Genomic DNA, 19118 nt, shown 5'->3' with positions numbered 1-19118 from the left:
TCAGTTACGGGTTCATGCAATTTTGCTTTCATTGTGAAGTGCAGCTCCTATTCATCAACAGTCGTTAAATGTACGCACAAAAGTATGACTGTTCGGGTAATTTCTGCATCTTCTTTCCATTTCCTTTTATCCCCTAAATATGGTTTGTCCTTTTTTCTAACACGAGCTTCTTTCGTCAAGAGACTGTGAAATACTAGTCCGAAGTCGTTTGTAAATGCCGCTAGTGACTAGACGCGTCAGAACACTCAACTGTCAATGTATCCGTAGCATGGCTGCCGATAGTCTTATTGGCAAAACATTTATTAACCTAGAACTATTTCTACACAAGGTAAATCATTATCACTAAAAACTTAATTAAATACAATATTTTTATTATATGATTACCACAGCAACATTATGTGTCTTTTCAGGTTGCTCAGCTTGGTGTATTTGAAGCACTCATTTTTAATTACAAACTGAAAGTCGGCGTTTTGGAACCTGCTAGTAATCTTTTTAAGCCTATTGTCAACGAGCTTATAAACGAATTGCAGGTGAGAAAGGTTCATGACATGAGAAAGTACACGATTATTTCTGTATCTGAGTGTTAATTTGTATTTGCAGTTGGTGATTCAGGAGCAGGCCCTTGTTGGACCATACAGTCAACCCGCAGTAACATCGCCTCAAAATTTAAATGGTGTTAGGATTGAAACGTGCAGCAGCAATGAAGAAGGGAAGACTGATACCACTAGAACCAACGAGTCCGTCGTTTTATCTTTTTGTGAGATTGATTACTCAACAAAAGACATTCAGAACCTAACATCTCTTCATAATGTGAACGAAGCAGATTCAACAAACCATGAAACACCCTCCAACTTTCAGGACGGGAATGGGAATGAGGGTGTAGTGACAGAGAATATTGACAGTCCAAAAGAGAATGTCAAAGCCTGTAAAACATTACGCCGAAAGCAAAAAGATGAGCGCTCCTGCAAAACAGAAAATGACGTTACAGGGAAAAGCTCTCATATGCAAGATACCGGCAACAATGATACTAGAAGCAGATTTTTCATGTGTCCAGTATGCAACAGGTATAGTAACCCGAACCTTGATATAAAAATTCAAGATGCAAATGTCCCCTTAGAAGAATATATTTGAACAAATACCGTGCCCATAGCTGAAGTAAGAGGAAAGATATTTTTGAAGACGGCTTCAAAGTTTATGTTTGTAACGATTCGCAATAAGCAATGTATGTCTGTGGGAAAAAAATCAGCAAACACAGCTTATTTGAATAATTTATGCTTCTGGTACTGGTGTGCCCACATAATGAATTTCATTCTACAATTTTGCTTGTGTCATATCCTTTTCAGTGTTGTGACCATTTATTCAGTGTTTATTTTAAAATATCTTAGGTAGCTAGTTATGGTAGTTAGTTCTTTATTCATCTATAGATAATTTTACAATTATAGTTTACTTATTAATTGCAAATTGTGTGTGATCAAGAAAACACGCACATTATGGACCAACCAGCAGCCTGTGTAATTGTTAAAAATATTGACTTCATGCTCTGGAAGACCGAGTCTGCTCCAGCTGAACATCCTAAATTTGGTTTTTGTATATCATTTCAGGCAAATGCCAGGATGGTTCCTTTGACAAATTCACAGCTGACTATCTATCCTATCCTCTTTGTGTATATATTTTGGAGCTATTTATTTTCATTGCATTTTGACACAAATCCTGTGTCATTGTAAAATAATTCTAGGATGAACTAATATATGAAAGACAACAATAAAATATAATTGAATGTTAAAAAAAAAACATGCAGGCATGATGTTAGTTACAGATCTAACTGATTTCTAAACTAATGTTACTTTTTTTTATCTTGTAAGTCATGAACACATTACACTCATTGGAAACACTGTAAGCCTACATATTAAGCATGCAAACAAAGTTGACACTCGGTGCACTGGCTGATGGGAGCGGCTGTAAATGGGAAATGCCTTTGCAATTGCTCCAATCAGCCTCTGCCGTTTGTTTGCACATACAATACGTCCATTTGGCTGAAAGACTGATAAGTGTACACCAGCCTCTCCATTACATTCTTATTTCATTCCTATTTATCTGTGTGAAAAATTGAGTAAGCATCTCTGTATGATGAGAGCAGTGTTGAGCTCCAAAAGACAAGGGGCAGCTACTATTTTTCATCACAGATCTTTGTTTACAACTTTCCAGTAATATGCATTACATTCTAAAAGTATATTATAGAATAACTGACATATTTTCATTTTACCGACCCCTGATACTTTTGAATAATATTTTATTGTTTATATTATTTTTGAGATGAAACATGTTAGTGCTAGTTACCCCTTTCACTGTTGTAGGTAATTTGTTGTAGGGTGGTGGGGTTGCAGTTTGATGTGCTGGTAGACTAAATAGTTTTAAGTTTTTTGTGTAATTTTCCTCAAAATGTGTTAGTTAAAATCAGGTTCTTGTTTGATGATCCTCAATAGTGCTGATAGTATAATACTAACACACACACACACACACACACACACACACACACACACACACACACATATGGATTGGCAGATGTACTTGGACAAGGCAGTTAGAATCCCAGCTCTTTAAACAAAATTTTACAGTAAGCCCAGTTATTGTTTTCTGTTATTCTTATTGCCAGCTTGTATAGGTAGAATATTGCCATTGTATTTTTGTGCATGTTATTCCCCAAAAAGAAACCATAGCTGAAGAATGAGCCTGGGCCCTTTCTGTTACCCACTGATGGCATAGCTCTAAAGGCATAACATGTTCATGACAGTATTTTGTTAGTATCTTTGTGTGCTCAGTCCAGTTCCACTGACAGTGAATTGTCATGGCTAAAATTTTTGTGTTTGTTACAGTCAATGGAATTAACATCTACATGTGGCATTATTAATCCCCACTTCAAACTGGAATTCGTGCACTTTGTTTTATTTATGTTCAACATTAGTTAATGGCTGACTAGAAGTAAACATCCCTCAAAGTGTCTACATCTACATGACTACACCGTAATTCTTACTCAAGTGCCGAGCAGAGGGTTTATTGAATCCTCTTCAGACTAGTTCTCTGCTCCACTCTTGAAGAGTGTGGCCAAATGAACACTTAAATCTTTATATGCCAGCTCCGATTTCTCTCACTTTTAGTACAATGATAATTTCTCCCTATGTAGGTGGCCACCAGTAAAATACTTTCACATTCAAAAGAGGAAGATGGTGATTGACATTTCATGGGAAGATCTTGCCACAGCAAAAATTGCTTTTCTTTCTAATGATTGCCACCCGTAACTCTTGTATCACATCTGTGACACTCTGCCCCCACTTTCGCAATAATATATAAAAAGTGGGTCAGGAGAAATTCCAGATTCCACCCATCTGTGTGACCCATGACATAAGTGTGTTGTGTTGTATCACGTTATTGTGGTGCAGTGTTTTGAGTCAGGTCATGTTTGTAGATGACTTGTTGTAGTAATTGTTGGTGCACTCTTGTGGTGGATGTTCATTTGTGAAGTTTTTGTGTTACATGTGGTATGTGATCATTTGACTTCGTGTGTTTGTTTCGAGCATTTATGCATTCTTGTTTGTCTTAGTTATAATAGTCATGTTTATAGTGAAATGCAATACAATTTTTCTTGTTTTTGCTAGAGATGGATATAATTGAAAAAATTTATTAGTTATTCACTCTGGCTTGCTCTGGGTGATGATATGACAACAACTATAAGGTATTTTCAGGAGTTGTGCTCGATGGCCGACTGCGTAAGAAGTTAGGTGTTATGAGATTAAGTTGACTAGAGTCCCAGCTTCTCAAACCAGGGTCCTGTATGTGTGGCGGTGTCACCGTGACAATATTTGCAAAACTATTTGATGAGGACCTGGTTTGAGGGATTTTCTCTTACATATTATTTTTGTTATTGTTCATCTTTACATTTTTGTGCCAGTAAGGCAGGAGTGAATGCACAAAATGTGTTAGATTGATTTTATTTTTGTAGGGAAATGTATTAATGAGTATGTGAAGTATAAGGGGAACTTGGGATGGTAGTGGAGATTGAAGAATCTTAGTGTGTGTGTGTGTGTGTGTGTGTGTGTGTGTGTGTGTGTGTGTGTGTGTGTGTGTGTGTGTGTGTGTGTGTGTTTGTGTGTGTTTGGGGGGGGGGGGGATAGCTAACTTGGTTGTAATTTTTTGTTTTATTTGGTTTTTAAAGTGTTGTTTATGACTTGTTTATTTTGGTGTATAGTTTTTTTTGCTTGTATTTTAGTTGGGCAGAGGAATCTAGGGCTTTTGGATTTTCAAATTGTGTATGAGGAGGAGGGGTGTGATATCATGGGCTTCATTTCAGCAATGTATGTTGTGTGAAATTTACAATACCGGAACTTTCAACTTGTGTTTGGGATCTAGGTATTGATGGCTTTGTTTGAGCTTTATAGGTGAAGAGAAATTTGCGATACTGTGTTTTGGATTTGCCTATGTTGGTTGTTTCATATCAAGAGCTTTGTTTGAGCTATATAGGTTAAGGGAAATGTATAAGTCCTGTGGTTTACATAGCCTGCTTATAGCATTATGCCATATGTTGAGAATTTTTTGTTAGAGTGTGTGGATAATATTTGTTCTCAGATGGTGATGTTTTCATATCATATATTTATTTGTCACTGCCCTAATCCCCTGCTTCCAAAGGTTGGTTCTTTAGTTTCAGTTTATTACTGAAGTGAATGCTTCTTTGAACTTTTTCAGTGTTCTCCAGCAGCCTTATCTGTTAAGGATCTCATATTGTGCAGTGTTATTCCTGAAGAGGAGGAACAAGCATAGTGTAGGCAGTCTCTTTAGTAGACCTGTTGCATCATCTAAATGTTTTGCCAACAAAACAGTCTTTGGCTCGCCTTCCCTACAACATTATTTCTGTGAACATTCCAGTTTAAGTTGTTCATAGTTGCAATCCCTGGGTATTTAGATGAACTGACAGCCTTTAATTTTGTGTGATTTATCATACAAGTAAAATATAATCAAATTCTTTTTGTACTCATCTGTATGATCTTTAACTTTTCACTATTTAGAGCCAACTGCCACTTTTTGCACCATACAAATATCTTGTCTAAATCATATTGCAAATGCTTCACAAGTGTACTGCTGGCCCATAGTGTCCAACAGGCACAGTATTTCAGCGGGCAGCCATGTCACCATTACCAGGTTCTTTGAGGAACTGAACTCCTGATGGCAGGCAGCCGACTTATATCCCCTCCTACGGTAATCCGTTGCCACAGTGGTCCACATCCGAGGGCGCACATTGGCAGTTGCAGCATAGACCTGTGTAAGCCTCTCTGGTAGTGGTTGTGCCATATCGTGATTGCTGAGTGTTTTTTTCATTAGACTCAGTACTGGTTTCCAAGCCTTGCTGAGATTATAGGCACAGTCCCAAATGATAAATTTATCTCCAGTACTAATTTTGATGGCTTCGGTAATGACAGTGTACAAGTATTTGCATGTCTGCTTTAAAATCGTGATACGTTAGTGTTCCATCGCATGATTCTCTGTCAAACAGTGCACAGTGACAGCCGATTTGAGGGGGTACATTAGTAGAATGTGCCAGTGCTGTTCTTGGTATTGATCATCTATGGTGTGCACTGCTTGTCCAGTATATGTCTTGCAACACTGGCACGGAATCTGATATAGCCTGGCCTTCCATAAACCAAGGTCATATTTGACACTCTCCAGTAAGGTTATTATTATTATTATTATTATTATTATTATTATTATTATTATTATTATTATTGGTCTGGCAGGAGACAGTCCTTACATGGAGCTTATTCACTATGCACTCATCTGTGATTTCATCTGTCCCCACAGGTTGTACTGTAGTGGTGGGGCAAAGAATGCTCTTAATGTGCCGCCCTGAGTATCCATTTTATTGGAACACAGTTCTGAGACGTTCCATTAACTGTGGCAGATACTTTGCATCTGAGATGGTGTGGTGCCTTGTGTACTAGTGTTTTTAGTACTCAGCTTAGTGTGCATTTTCTTCTCATAGAAACTATGGCCCAGGGTATAATCAGCTTTTCTCTTGACCATATGTCCAGGATTGGTAATCCCCCTCTACTTCGATCTCCATAGTGAATTTGATGTTGCGATCCATGGAGTTCATATATACCAAGAAATCAAGGAGTTTGTCCCTTCCGTGAGGCCAGATGATGAACATGTCACCCACAGAATCGAAAAGGCAGATCAGTTTCCATGTGGATGCCATCAGAGCCTCTTCCTCAAAGTCATTCAAATGCAAATTCGCAACCACTGCTGAGAGTGGGTTGCCCATTGTGGCTCCTACCTTTTGCTCTTAGTATCTCCATTAAATAGAAAATATGTGGAGGTGAGGACATGCATGAAAAGGCTGGTGGTCTTATCTCAGATTTCTTACCAGTGAATTCTAGTGACTCACTTAGACACCCCAGTGAAACAGCATCAAAATTCACCATGACACCAGAGTTCTTCGACCTGAAATTGTTGAGATGTTTCACAAAATCCATATAATTTTGGGTGTGATGTGGGCATTCATCCACGTAGTATGTCTATCAGGTATTTTGTCAACAATGGAACATAATTACATACCACCTTTGAGAACTTTGGGAGGCCATAAAATCTTGGTGGTACTGGTCTTTATGGTGCCAATTTCTTGAGGACCCCTCTGGTAACTCAGATTCCTTCAGAAGTGTCTTGATCTCTACTTCCTTGGTGGAGTCAGTGTTGATCTTATGGGAGAGAACAACAGTAGCATTAACTTTGTCAGCTGGTAAGATAGCAGTCTCAGGGCACCTGACATGGTGACAGGTCTGATCACCGAAATATTCTGCTTGTTGGACCCTGTGGTCCAGCAGTACACTCATAGACTGTTCGAGTAACAAATATGCTGGGAGAAACTGAAGAGTCACATTTCGCAGTTCATTTTGATCTCCTGATGCCTTACTGTTGAATGACAGCATCATTTGCAAACATCTGGGCTGCTCATATTGTCTCCTAAATCATATTTCTTAGAAACAACAGGGGCCTATAACACCTCCTTTGGAAATGCCAAATACAATTTCTGTCTTACTCAATGACTTTCCATCAGTTACTAAGTACTGTGACCTTTCTGACAAGAAATCATAATTCCAGTTGCACAATTGAAATGATACTCCATAGGCAGGTAATTTGATTAGAAGTTGCTTGTGAGGAGCAGCATCAGTACCCTTCTGGAAATCTAGAAATATTGAATCAGTTTTAGATCGCCTGTCAACAGGATTCATTACTTTGTGTCTGTTTCACAAGAATGATATTTTCTGACTCATTTCTCACTATGTGTCAATAGATCATTTTCTTCTAGAGAATACATAAGTTTCAGAGTACATGTTCCAAATCCTGTAGCAAATTGAGGTTAGTGATATGGTTCTGTAATTCAGCGGGTTACTCCTACTTCCTTTCCTGAGTGTTTGCGTGACCTGTGCAACTTTCCAGGTGTAGAGCTTTCATCGAATGAGCAGTTTTTTTTATGAGTGTTTAGTGTGGAACTCTTATATCAGCATTCTCTGAAAGGAACCTAATTGGTAAACAATCTGGCCCAGAAGACTCGCCTTTATTAGGCGATTTAAGTTACTTCACTACGCCAAGGATATCTACTTATTATGGAAAGTTGCTACTCACCATGAAGTGGAGATGCAGTGTCACAGATAGACACAACAAAAAGACTGTCACAAATAAAGTTTTCCGCCAGTAAGACCTTTGCCAAAAATAGACACACACACACACACGGCTGCAGTCTCAGGCAACTGTACCCACACTATAAGCAGCAAGTGTGGCTAAGAAACAAGTGGACCACCCTGTTGCTGAGCACACTGCCAGACATGTCATCTTTCATTTCAATGACTGCTTCACAGCCTGTGCCATATGGATCCTTCCCACCAACATCAGCTTTTCTGAATTGTGTAGGTAGGAACTTTCCCTGCAATACGTCCTACATTCCCATAACCCTTCTGGAGCCAGCCTTCATTAATCATTGTACTCACCCATACAGTCTCTACCCTGTTCCCATTCCAGCACTACACAGCCCTCTATTCACCATCGCACCCCGTCTTTTTACTGCTCTCCTTTTCCGCTACCCCCCCCCCCCCCCCCCCCTGCCACCTCCACCTCTACCCTGCCCTCTGTCCATCCTGCAGCACTCCACTCTCCGCCACCCCTACCCTACTATCCCTCCCCCTCCCCACCCCAGCCTCCTCCTTAACCCCACCCAGCTGCCACTCCCATCTTGCCCTGGTGCTGCTGCTGACAGTGTGGCTACAGTTGTCTGAGACTGCAGTCGTGTGTGTGTGTGTGGGGGGGGGGGGGGGGGGGGCTCTGCCATCTATTTTTAATGATGGCCTTACTGGCCAAAAGCATTGGGGTCTCATCCGAGATGTGGAGGAGGCCCTACCGGCGGCGATAGAGAGCACTGGGTGCACCCGACTGCAAATTGTTGCTCATGTCGGCACCAATGACTCCTGCCGTCTGGGTTCAGAGGTCATCCTCAGTTCGTACAGGCGGCTGGCGGAGTTGGTGAAGGCGGAAAGCCTCGCTCGCGGGGTGGAATCAGAGCTAATTATTTGTAGTATCGTTCCCAGAACCGATCGCGGTCCTCTGGTTTGGAGCCGAGTGGAAGGCTTAAACCAGAGGCTCAGACGATTCTGCGGAGAGCTGGGGTGCAAATTTCTCGACCTCCGCTATCGGGTGGAGAAATGTAGGGTCCCCCTGAATAGGTCAGGCGTGCACTACACGCCGGAAGCGGCTACGAGGGTAGCAGAGTACGTGTGGAGTGCACATGGGGTTTTTTTAGGTTAGAGAATTCCCTCCCTAGGCCCGACAAGACGCCTCCTGAGACGCGGCAAGGCAGTAGGCAAAATGCAACAAGGAATAACAATATTAATGTGCTTATAGTAAACTGCAGGAGCGTCTATAGAAAGGTCCCAGAACTGCTCTCATTAATAAACGGTCACAACGCCCATATAGTACTAGGAACAGAAAGTTGGCTGAAACCAGACGTAAACAGTAATGAAATGCTAAACTCGGATTGGAATGTATACCGCAGAGATAGGCTGGACAGTGAAGGGGGAGGCGTGTTTATAGCGATAAGAAGTGCAATAGTATCGAAGGAAATTGACGGAGATTCGAATTGTGAAATGATTTGGGTGAAGGTCACGGTTAAAGCAGGCTCAGACATGGTAATTGGATGTCTCTATAGGCCCCCGGGCTCAGCAGCTGTTGTGGCTCAGCACCTGAAGAATAATTTGGAAAATATTTCGAGTAGATTTCCCCACCATGTTATAGTTCTGGGTGGAGATTTTAATTTGCCGGATATAGACTGGGAGACTCAGACGTTCATAACGGGTGGCAGGGATAAAGTATCTAGTGAAATATTTTTAAGTGCTTTATCTGAAAACTACCTTGAGCAGTTAAACAGAAAACCGACTCGTGGCGATAACATATTAGACCTTCTGGTGACAAACAGACCCGAACTATTTGAATCAGTTAATGCAGAACAGGGAATCAGCGATCATAAAGCGGTTACTGCATCGATGATTTCAGCCGTAAATAGAAATATTAAAAAAGGTAGGAAGATTTTTCTGTTTAGCAAAAGTGACAAAAAGCAGATTTCAGAGTACTTGGTGGCTCAACACAAAAGTTTTGTCTCAAGTACAGACAGTGTTGAGGATCAGTGGACAAAGTTCAAAACCATGGTACAATATGCGTTAGATGAGTATGTGCCAAGCAGGATCGTAAGAGATGGGAAAGAGCCACCGTGGTACAACAACCGAGTTAGAAAACTGCTGCGGAAGCAAAGGGAACTTCACAGCAAACATAAACATAGCCAAAGCCTTGCAGACAAACAAAAATTACGCGAAGCGAAATGCAGTGTGAGGAGGGCTATGCGAGAGGCTTTCAATGAATTCGAAAGTAAAGTTCTATGTACTGACTTGGCAGAAAATCCTAAGAAATTTTGGTCCTATGTCAAAGCGGTAGGTGGATCAAAACGAAATGTCCAGACACTCTGTGACCAAAATGGTACTGAAACAGAGGATGACAGACTAAAGGCCGAATTACTAAATGTCTTCTTCCAAAGCTGCTTCACAGAGGAAGACTGCACTGTAGTTCCTTCTCTAGATTGTCGCACAGTTGACAAAATGGTAGATATCGAAATAGACGACAGAGGGATAGAGAAACAATTAAAATCGCTCAAAAGAGGAAAGGCCGCTGGTCCTGATGGAATACCAGTTCGATTTTACACAGAGTACGCGAAGGAACTTGCCCCCCTTCTTGCAGCGGTGTACCGTAGGTCTCTAGAAGAGCGAAGCGTTCCAAAGGATTGGAAAAGGGCACAGGTCATCCCCGTTTTCAAGAAGGGACGTCAAACAGATGTGCAGAACTATAGACCTATATCTCTAACGTCGATCAGTTGTAGAATTTTGGAACACGTATTATGTTCGAGTATAATGTCTTTTCTGGAGACTAGAAATCTACTCTGTAGGAATCAGCATGGGTTTCGAAAAAGACGGTCGTGTGAAACCCAGCTCTCGCTATTCGTCCACGAGACTCAGAGGGCCTTAGACACGGGTTCACAGGTAGATGCCGTGTTTCTTGACTTCCGCAAGGCGTTTGACACAGTTCCCCACAGTCGTTTAATGAACAAAGTAAGAGCATACGGACTATCAGATCAATTGTGTGATTGGATTGAGGAGTTCCTAGATAACAGAACGCAGCATGTCATTCTCAATGGAGAGAAGTCTTCCGAAGTAAGAGTGATTTCAGGTGTGCCGCAGGGGAGTGTCATAGGACCGTTGCTATTCACAATATACATAAATGACCTGGTGGATGACATCGGAAGTTCACTGAGGCTTTTTGCAGATGATGCTGTGGTGTATCGAGAGGTTGTAACAATGGAAAATTGTACTGAAATGCAGGAGGATCTGCAGCGAATTGACGCATGGTGCACGGAATGGCAATTGAATCTCAATGTAGACAAGTGTAATGTGATGCGAATACATAGAAAGATAGGTCCCTTATCATTTAGCTACAAAATAGCAGGTCAGCAACTGGAAGTAGTTAATTCCATAAATTATCTGGGAGTACTCATTAGGAGTGATTTAAAATGGAATGATCATATAAAGTTGATCGTCGGTAAAGCAGATGCCAGACTGAGATTCATTGGAAGAATCTTAAGGAAATGCAATCCGACAACAAAGGAAGTAGGTTACAGTACGCTTGTTCGCCCAATGCTTGAATACTGCTCAGCAGTGTGGGATCCGCACCAGGTAGGGTTGATAGAAGAGATAGAGAAGATCCAACGGAGAGCAGCGCGCTTCGTTACAGGATCATTTAGTAATTCCGAAAGCGTTACGGAGATGATAGATAAACTCCAGTGGAAGACTCTGCAGGAGAGACGCTCAGTAGCTCGGTACGGGCTTTTGTTAAAGTTTCGAGAACATACCTTCACCGAAGAGTCAAGCAGTATATTGCTCCCTCCTACGTATATCTCGCGAAGAGACCATGAGGATAAAATCAGAGAGATTAGAGCCCACACAGAAGCATACCGACAATCCTTCTTTCCACGTACAATACGAGACTGGAATAGAAGGGAGAACCGATAGAGGTACTCAGGGTACCCTCCGCCACACACCGTCAGGTGGCTTGCGGAGTATGGATGTAGATGTAGATGTAGATTATTTGTGACAGTCTTTTTGTCGTGCCTATCTGCGACTCAGCATCTCCACTATATGGTGAGTAGCAACTTTCCTTTTCATAATATCTACTTGTGAGTTAATCATGTAACTCACATTGCAGTTCTTCTGTATTTGAATTCTGGAATATTTACTTCCCCTTCTTTGGTGAAAGTAAACTCTGCTGTAGTGGCACCTTCATTGGGAACATTACCAATGCTATCAAGCAGCGAAGGTATTGATCGTGTCTTGCCACCTGTGTACTTTACATATGACCTAAATCTTTTTGTATTTTCTGCCAGTTTTTAAGGCAGAGTTCCATTGTGGATACTATTAAAAGCATCTTGAATTGAAGTCCACACTAAATTTCGAGCTTCTTTAAAGTATCACGAGCTTCTTAACTTTGGCATACTTTTTCCATTGATTGTGCAACAGTGTTCTGACCTGTTTTGTGTACCATTATCAGTTCCATCTCTTGTTAATTTATTTGGTAAAAATCTCTCAGTTGGTATCAATACAATTTCTTTGAATTTAAGCCACATCTGGTCCACACTTTCATAGTTTGTAAGAAGTGGAGATTCTCTTTGTAGTTGGTTTAAAAGGAGTGGAGACTCTCTCTTAGTAAGATATCAACCAATTTTTAAATTGCTTTTTGAAATAGGTATATTTTATGTTTGTTTTTGGTGGAATTTGATGTTATAGTATTCAATCTGACTACAACCCCCTTGTGGTCAGTAAGACTTGTGTTCATCAAGATGTGACTTGCTTGCAAAGGATTATTTGTTGCTAAGTTGTCACATATACTTTTGCAGCCACTTACACTTTAATTGGACTCCTGAACAAATTGCTCAAAAATATTTTCACAGGAAACATTTAGTATAATTTCTGACACTGTTTTTTAGCTTACCACCGACCTCAAACATGTATTTTTGCCAATATTTCAAAGATAGGTTGATGTCACTACCAAGTAAAGTTGCATGAGTGGGATACCTATATGAAATGAGACTCAAGCTTTCTTTGAACCTTCCAGCAACCCTATCATGTGAGTTAGGGGTCTGTAAAAGGGACATTTATTCCAGATGTCAAGTTTAACCTCTACCAACACTAACACACAGGAACTGTCAATTACACTACAAGGTAAACTACTTCTAACAGCAACAAACACACCACCAACAACTGTATTTAATTGACTGAACTTAAACTTTGCTTTAACCAGCTTTCGGAACCTGTAACTATTTGGGCTTCAGTGCTTTTTATTAGTACTTGAAGCTCTGGTTCTTTCCCAACACAGCTATGGCAGTTTTCAACTATAATACTGATTGTTCCTAGGTCTGTCATAATCCTGTGATTACCATGCATCCTTTGAGACCGAATTGCTATTGTACTTTTGAAAGGCAATCTAACCTAAAAATACAACTCTGTCCACAATACCCAGTGCCCACTCCATGTGTAGTCATCTCCTGTGTTTAATGGAAGCCTGATGTATTAAATGTAACCCAAAACCCCACCTCCTGATGGTCCAAATGAAGGAAACAGCAGCCAACACATTTGCAGAACTGCTTGAGCCTCTGATTCAGACCCTCCACTTGGCTCTGTACCAAAGGTCCGCAGTTGGTCCCGTCCATGATACTACAGGTGGTAAGATCTACCTTCATCTGTAAAGCAAGAGTGGCAGTCTTTACCACTTCATATAGCTGCCAGAAACCAGAGAGAATCTCTTCCGATTCAAAGTGATGCACATCATCAGTGCCAACATGAGCCAGTTGGCTGCTCCCTATTCCACGTCTGGGATGTCTCCAGTATGTACACAGAGTGCACACTTTTTCTTCCCCTCCTTGGCAGCCATATCAATTAGAGATCACAACTAGCAGTAACGCCACCTCTGTGAATGTCCGAATCTGTCAGGCCAAGAGGCTTTCTCTGTCAGGAGTCCTGTAGTTTTATATGTAATAACAATGTTGCTGTCATTGTCAAAGAGATTTTTTTTTTTTCCTCGAGCCCATCTTTATCTGGAAAGTGACTGATTTATATCAATAACAGTAATGGTCCTAAGTTGCTACCTTGAGAAACTCTTAGTAAAGTGTTTTGGTTCTGATCGAAGTGTTATTAAAATTTTCACTTTATTCGAAATCTATGCCAACTCTACTGTTTGTACCCTGTTTTGCAATTGTGGTTGGAACCATTCATTTGCTGCTACTATTATTCCTAATGATTCTGAATTATTTGTAAAATGTTATGTTTAATATTATCAAATCCTTGGATAGCTCTAAATATAGCGGTACATAATATTTATTTAGTGCACAATGTAAGCGTTTTTGTTGTCTCCATCATGGCTGACTTGGTACTACATCCACATCCAGATTCTGAAAACCACTGTGAATTGCATGGGAGAGTGTACTTCCCATTTGACCACATATTAGGGTTTCTTCCCATTGCATTCACATATGGAGCACAAGAAGAATGACTGCTTAAGTGGCTGTTTTTGTTGCAGTTTGTTTACTAATTTCTTCACTGTTCCTAAGGAAATGATATGTGAGAGGCTGTAATGTATTCCTAGATTAACCACTTAATACTGGTTCTTGAAACTTCGTAAGTAGATTTTCATGGGGTAGTTGGCATCCATCTTCAAGAATCTGCCAGTTCTGGTTTATTAGCATTTCCATGACACTATCATGTGGGTACACAAACTTTGACTAATTTGTGTTGCCATTCTTTTTATACATCCTGGAAAAAATACCATAAACATAATTCCGTGGTCTATGGTATAGAAACAGAGTAAGCTGTGATGCACATTGATTGCCTCTGAAGTATTATTTATTTGATTCTTTCTTTAATTTTACCTCCCGATGTGCATAATGAGATGGAAATATGTCTGTTGAATACACATTTATTTGCTTTGCTTTGAGGTCAGAGTTAAGTCCCCTCAGCAGGAAGCTAAGACCTTCAGAGTGAAGTTACAGTTTTGTAAGTGGTGAATGTCACAAGACATTTTCCAGAACAATACTAAATACCTCCTCTGAAAAGTACTTAGAACAGATAATTCGGAAGCCCCCTCATGAGAGAAAATATTGGCTCTAATGGCAACAAATAGATCCAATCCTCATTGAGGATGTCCATATTGAAACAGGTACCATTGATCATGCAGTTGTTTCAGCAGTGATTACCAAATTACAAAGGGCAACAAAAACAAGTAGAGAAATTTACAAATTCAGCAAACAAAATATAGGTAGTAGTATCGTATCCCAATGTGGAACTTGAAACATCTGGCTCTAGGTTGAAGCGTGTAGAGGAACTGTGGCTGAAGTTCAGATGCTTGACCACACACTGGATAGATATATCATCTAGTCAGTTCAAGATGTAAGATGCATTTTGTGGTGTGCAGGAATAGAAGCAGCTGCTACTGCACAATAAAACATAGTGCTGTATATGGAGAAAAGCTAAATGAAATTATTGGTGATGAAGAAGGAAATCAAACACAAATATTTATAGGAATGTTTATTTTAACACTATAACCAGTTTCACACTGACATTCTCATCTTCAAATGGCTAATGTTACCAATTATATTAATTTTACACAGTGATTTTTGTAGAATATGTGTGCTGTTTGCACTGCAACAGTTGGAACGTTGTACAAGAAAGCATAAGGGCCAAAGCAAGACGGAGTGTCACCCATAGAAACATATGTAAGTGAATACAACTGTTTCATCTTATCAGATGCTGGCATGTTAGTATGGTTTTGCTATCCAAACAACATGTAAAGTTGCACTAAACATTAAAATAGTCTTGTGTTGTGCAGGAGTGAATGACATGCTGCTGATGAAAACATTAATGTAATTGGAAATATTGGCCGTTTGAAGATGGGCAGGGTAGCCCAAAACAGGTTATGGAGTTAAATTAAAGCATTCTATAAGTATTTGCAGCTGGTTACATTCTTCATCACAATCCTTAACAGCCGTACAGTTCAATGATCCAGCATGGATACAATAACATGTAAATGAAATTTGTTTGGGTTTCAAAAGGGCAGCGTGTGAAGCTTTTGATAACCATTGTAGCAACATTTTATTGAAAGATATCTCATAAAACCTCCCAAAAGCTGTCAGTGATTCTAAAGTTTTATCCTAACACTCCTAGATGACACTGAAAGTTAAAAGCAAAGAAAAAAAAACAGAAATGTTGAAAAACTGAAAAAGGAGCCATAGATCTCTCAAACAAAAAGAAAAACCTAAGCCCATCAGTTGGAAGAAAGCACAAGTCACACCATTCTACAAGAAGGGCAGCAAAAATAATCCACAAAATTACCATTCAGCGTGTTTGATATCCATCTGTTGTGGAACCTTAGAACATATCCCAAGCTCAGATATTATTAGGTATCAAATAAAATGACCTTCTGAATTCCAACTACCACTGATCCTGAAAACACCGGTCACATGAACCTCAGTTTGCACTTTTACCACATGACATCCCAAAAGCCATGGATCAAAGCAAACAAGTAAATATAGTACAGTATTTCTTGATTTCTGAAAAGAATTTGATGCAGTGCCACCCCAACACATGAACGAAAATATGATTATTTGGAGTAGAGAGATTTGCGACTGGATTGAGGATTTCTTGGTAGAAAAGACACAGTACGTTCTCTTTGGTGGGGACTCATCAACAGATGTTGTATTAAATTCAGATATTTCCCAGGGTTGTGTGTTGGTACCCAGGCTGTTTATGTAATCTCAGACATTTTGCAGATGATGCAATTATGTACAATGATGTACTGTCTGAAAAAAGCTGCACAAATATTCATTTAAATTTTATGGAATTTCAGGTGGTGCACAGATTGGTAGCTTGCTTTAGGTGTTCAGAAATGTAAATTGTGCATTTCACAAGGCACTAAAACATAGTATATTGTGATTGCGATATCAATGTGTCACAATTGAAAACTGTCAACTCATATAAATAGTGGGGTGTAACAGTTTGGTATGGATGTGGAATGAAAAGATCATAGGCTCACTCATAGATAAAGCAGGTGAAAGACTTCAGTTAAGTGGTTGGATACTGAGAAAAATGCAATAACTTGACAAAAGGCGGTTGCTTTCAAAAGACTCGTGTGACCCACCCTAGAATATTGCTCAGATATAGCAGAGAGGACTGTCATGGGATGTTGACCAAATATAAAGAATGGCGGCACACAGTCACAAGTTTTATTAACCCATTAAAGAGCAGCATAGGGGTTTTGAAATATCTGAACTGCAGAAGTCGAACAGTGAAAAATCCACGACAGAGTGCAACAATATTATGAAAAGGAAAGTTGCTACTCACCATTTAGCGGAGAGGCTGAGTCACAGATAGGTACAACAAAAAGACTGTCACAAATAAAGCTTTCGGACAGTAAGGCCTACATCAAAAATAGATTCCCCCCCCCCACCCCACCTTCCCTCACACACACACACACACACACACACACACACACACACACACACACACACACACGACTGCAGTCTCAGGCAAGTGAGGCCACATCTGCAGAAACTTAGAGATCATAGTCATTTACTTGCTGGGGTATAATAAAACCTTTCAGGATCAATATTACGTGAGGAATCTAGAAATATAAAAATTCCCTTCTATTACTCTCATAGTGACTGCAAAGACTAGATTAGACTAATAACAGCACTCACAGTGGCATTGAAGCAATCCTCCTCCTCACACTCCATATGTGGGTTGAATGTGATGATGCCATACTAAATGGTACATTCTTTTCTCTGCACTTCAAACAACAACAAATTTAGACCTTGTCATCCCAGAAACCTCAAGCTTTCTACCAGTCAGAGTGGATTGGCATCAGATCATGTCAGGATTACCCAAATAGGACAGGCCACAAACAGAATGCAACCAGTCGGTTTGGACTGAAAACAAAACACTTGGGGACTTGGGAGTGAACCACAGATGAAGGAAGATGGAGGATACAAATTGTGGACACGCTCATCCAATCAGTAGTCTCAGGTAGCACTTGATGACAGTGACTAGTCACATCACCAAAACATCATATACAGGGAAGAAGACAATATTGGGCAGTACCGACAATTCAAGAATATCAGCAAATTGCTGGGAAAGCGTGAGGAATTACCCTTCACAGTGATTTGCAGAGTATGGATGTAGATGTGGGAGTTACACTTCATACTCATAGTAGGAGTTCAGTAAAGGTAAATCTAATTTTTATGAGATTTTATTAGACTTGTCATTTCACATTACACATCCTCTTGGGTATGCAAGAATAGCAGTTGTGACTACCATAAAATTTATTTTGGATTTTGATAACTCATAACATTCCTTCTCTTCAAATTCAGTACTATTTATAAATACCTTCATATTGACACTATTGTGCCATAGTGTGAAGTTTTAATTTGAATAACTATGCCTTCTCTTTTCTTAGTCAAAACATTGTTCATTTTGACTTATTTTGTCCACTGTACATAAAGTCACTAAAGTATTCTGAATCCAGGAAATTTCTCAAGGAAAGTCGATTGGCAGCACATTTATCGAAGTGTGGCAAGGCAAAGGGCAAGGCAGAAACGAGGTTTTGTGAATATTGTGACATGGGATTTTCTTCACAACGTGTACTAAATTTACACATTGAAAGGGTAAGTCATTAAAAATCTTACAGACATAGTAGTATAATAAATGTGTAATTTGTGTTTGCAAAGATTTATGAGTGTATACTGACAGCAGAGAAGAAGAAATTAACATATTTTGTATGAGGTTATTGTTATTTTACTGATACTTGTTTGATTTCATAGTAAGTTATCCAATTTTAATTTTAAATTGGCAAAATTCCTAATGGTCATTGGATCAGAAGGTATGAAGATTTATGGAATCTTAGTGTAGTATAATGTTCTAATAATGTTAGTAAAATTAGTGGATTTAGGTGTACTTATTATAAGTAATAAAACAGTAGATAATGAAACTTAGTGGCAGATTAGAACTGTGTGCTGGACTGGGACTCTGACTCGGGACTTTTGCCTTTCATTGGCAAATGTCCTACCAAGCATGACTCACAACCCGGCCTCACAGCTGCCAGTGCCTCATCTCCTGCCTTCACAGAAGTTCTTGTGTGAAACTTGCAGGACTAACACTCGTGGAAGAAAAGATATTGTGGCGACATGGCTTACCCACAGCCTGGGGGTGTTTCCAGAATGAGATAGTATTCATTCTGAATAAGTAATGATTTTTTGCTCTTGGTGGTGGAGTTTTTTTTCAAATCTCTCAATTTATTTTCAGTGCCTTCCTTTCCTTGGCATTGGCAGCTCTGTGATAATCTTTTTACTCTGTTTTTTGATATGTGGTTGCCATGTTATTAGGTTTTATTTTGCTTATTCATTGCTAAATGTTAATTAAATCTGTAACATAATGATTGAT

The 19118-nt window shown here is 39.7% G+C and overlaps 1 protein-coding gene across 1 annotated transcript in view; it reads left to right on the top strand.

The window, feature by feature from the left end:
- Window positions 1-209: 209 nt before the first annotated feature.
- LOC126354350 (oocyte zinc finger protein XlCOF7.1-like) overlaps window positions 210-19118 on the top strand; it is a 94195-nt gene continuing 75286 nt past the window's right edge. Inside the window, exons 1-4 of the mRNA XM_050003924.1 lie at window positions 210-328; window positions 411-530; window positions 601-1064; window positions 18205-18343. Of these exons, the coding sequence (XP_049859881.1) occupies window positions 215-328; window positions 411-530; window positions 601-1064; window positions 18205-18343 (837 nt within the window). The 5' untranslated portion in view covers window positions 210-214. The remainder of the gene's footprint in view (window positions 329-410; window positions 531-600; window positions 1065-18204; window positions 18344-19118) is intronic.

This window comes from Schistocerca gregaria, chromosome 3, assembly GCF_023897955.1.
Source record: "Schistocerca gregaria isolate iqSchGreg1 chromosome 3, iqSchGreg1.2, whole genome shotgun sequence".
NCBI lineage: Eukaryota > Metazoa > Arthropoda > Insecta > Orthoptera > Acrididae > Schistocerca > Schistocerca gregaria.
Note: the sequence above shows the minus strand (reverse complement) of the source record. Positions and strands in the feature narration are given on the sequence as shown.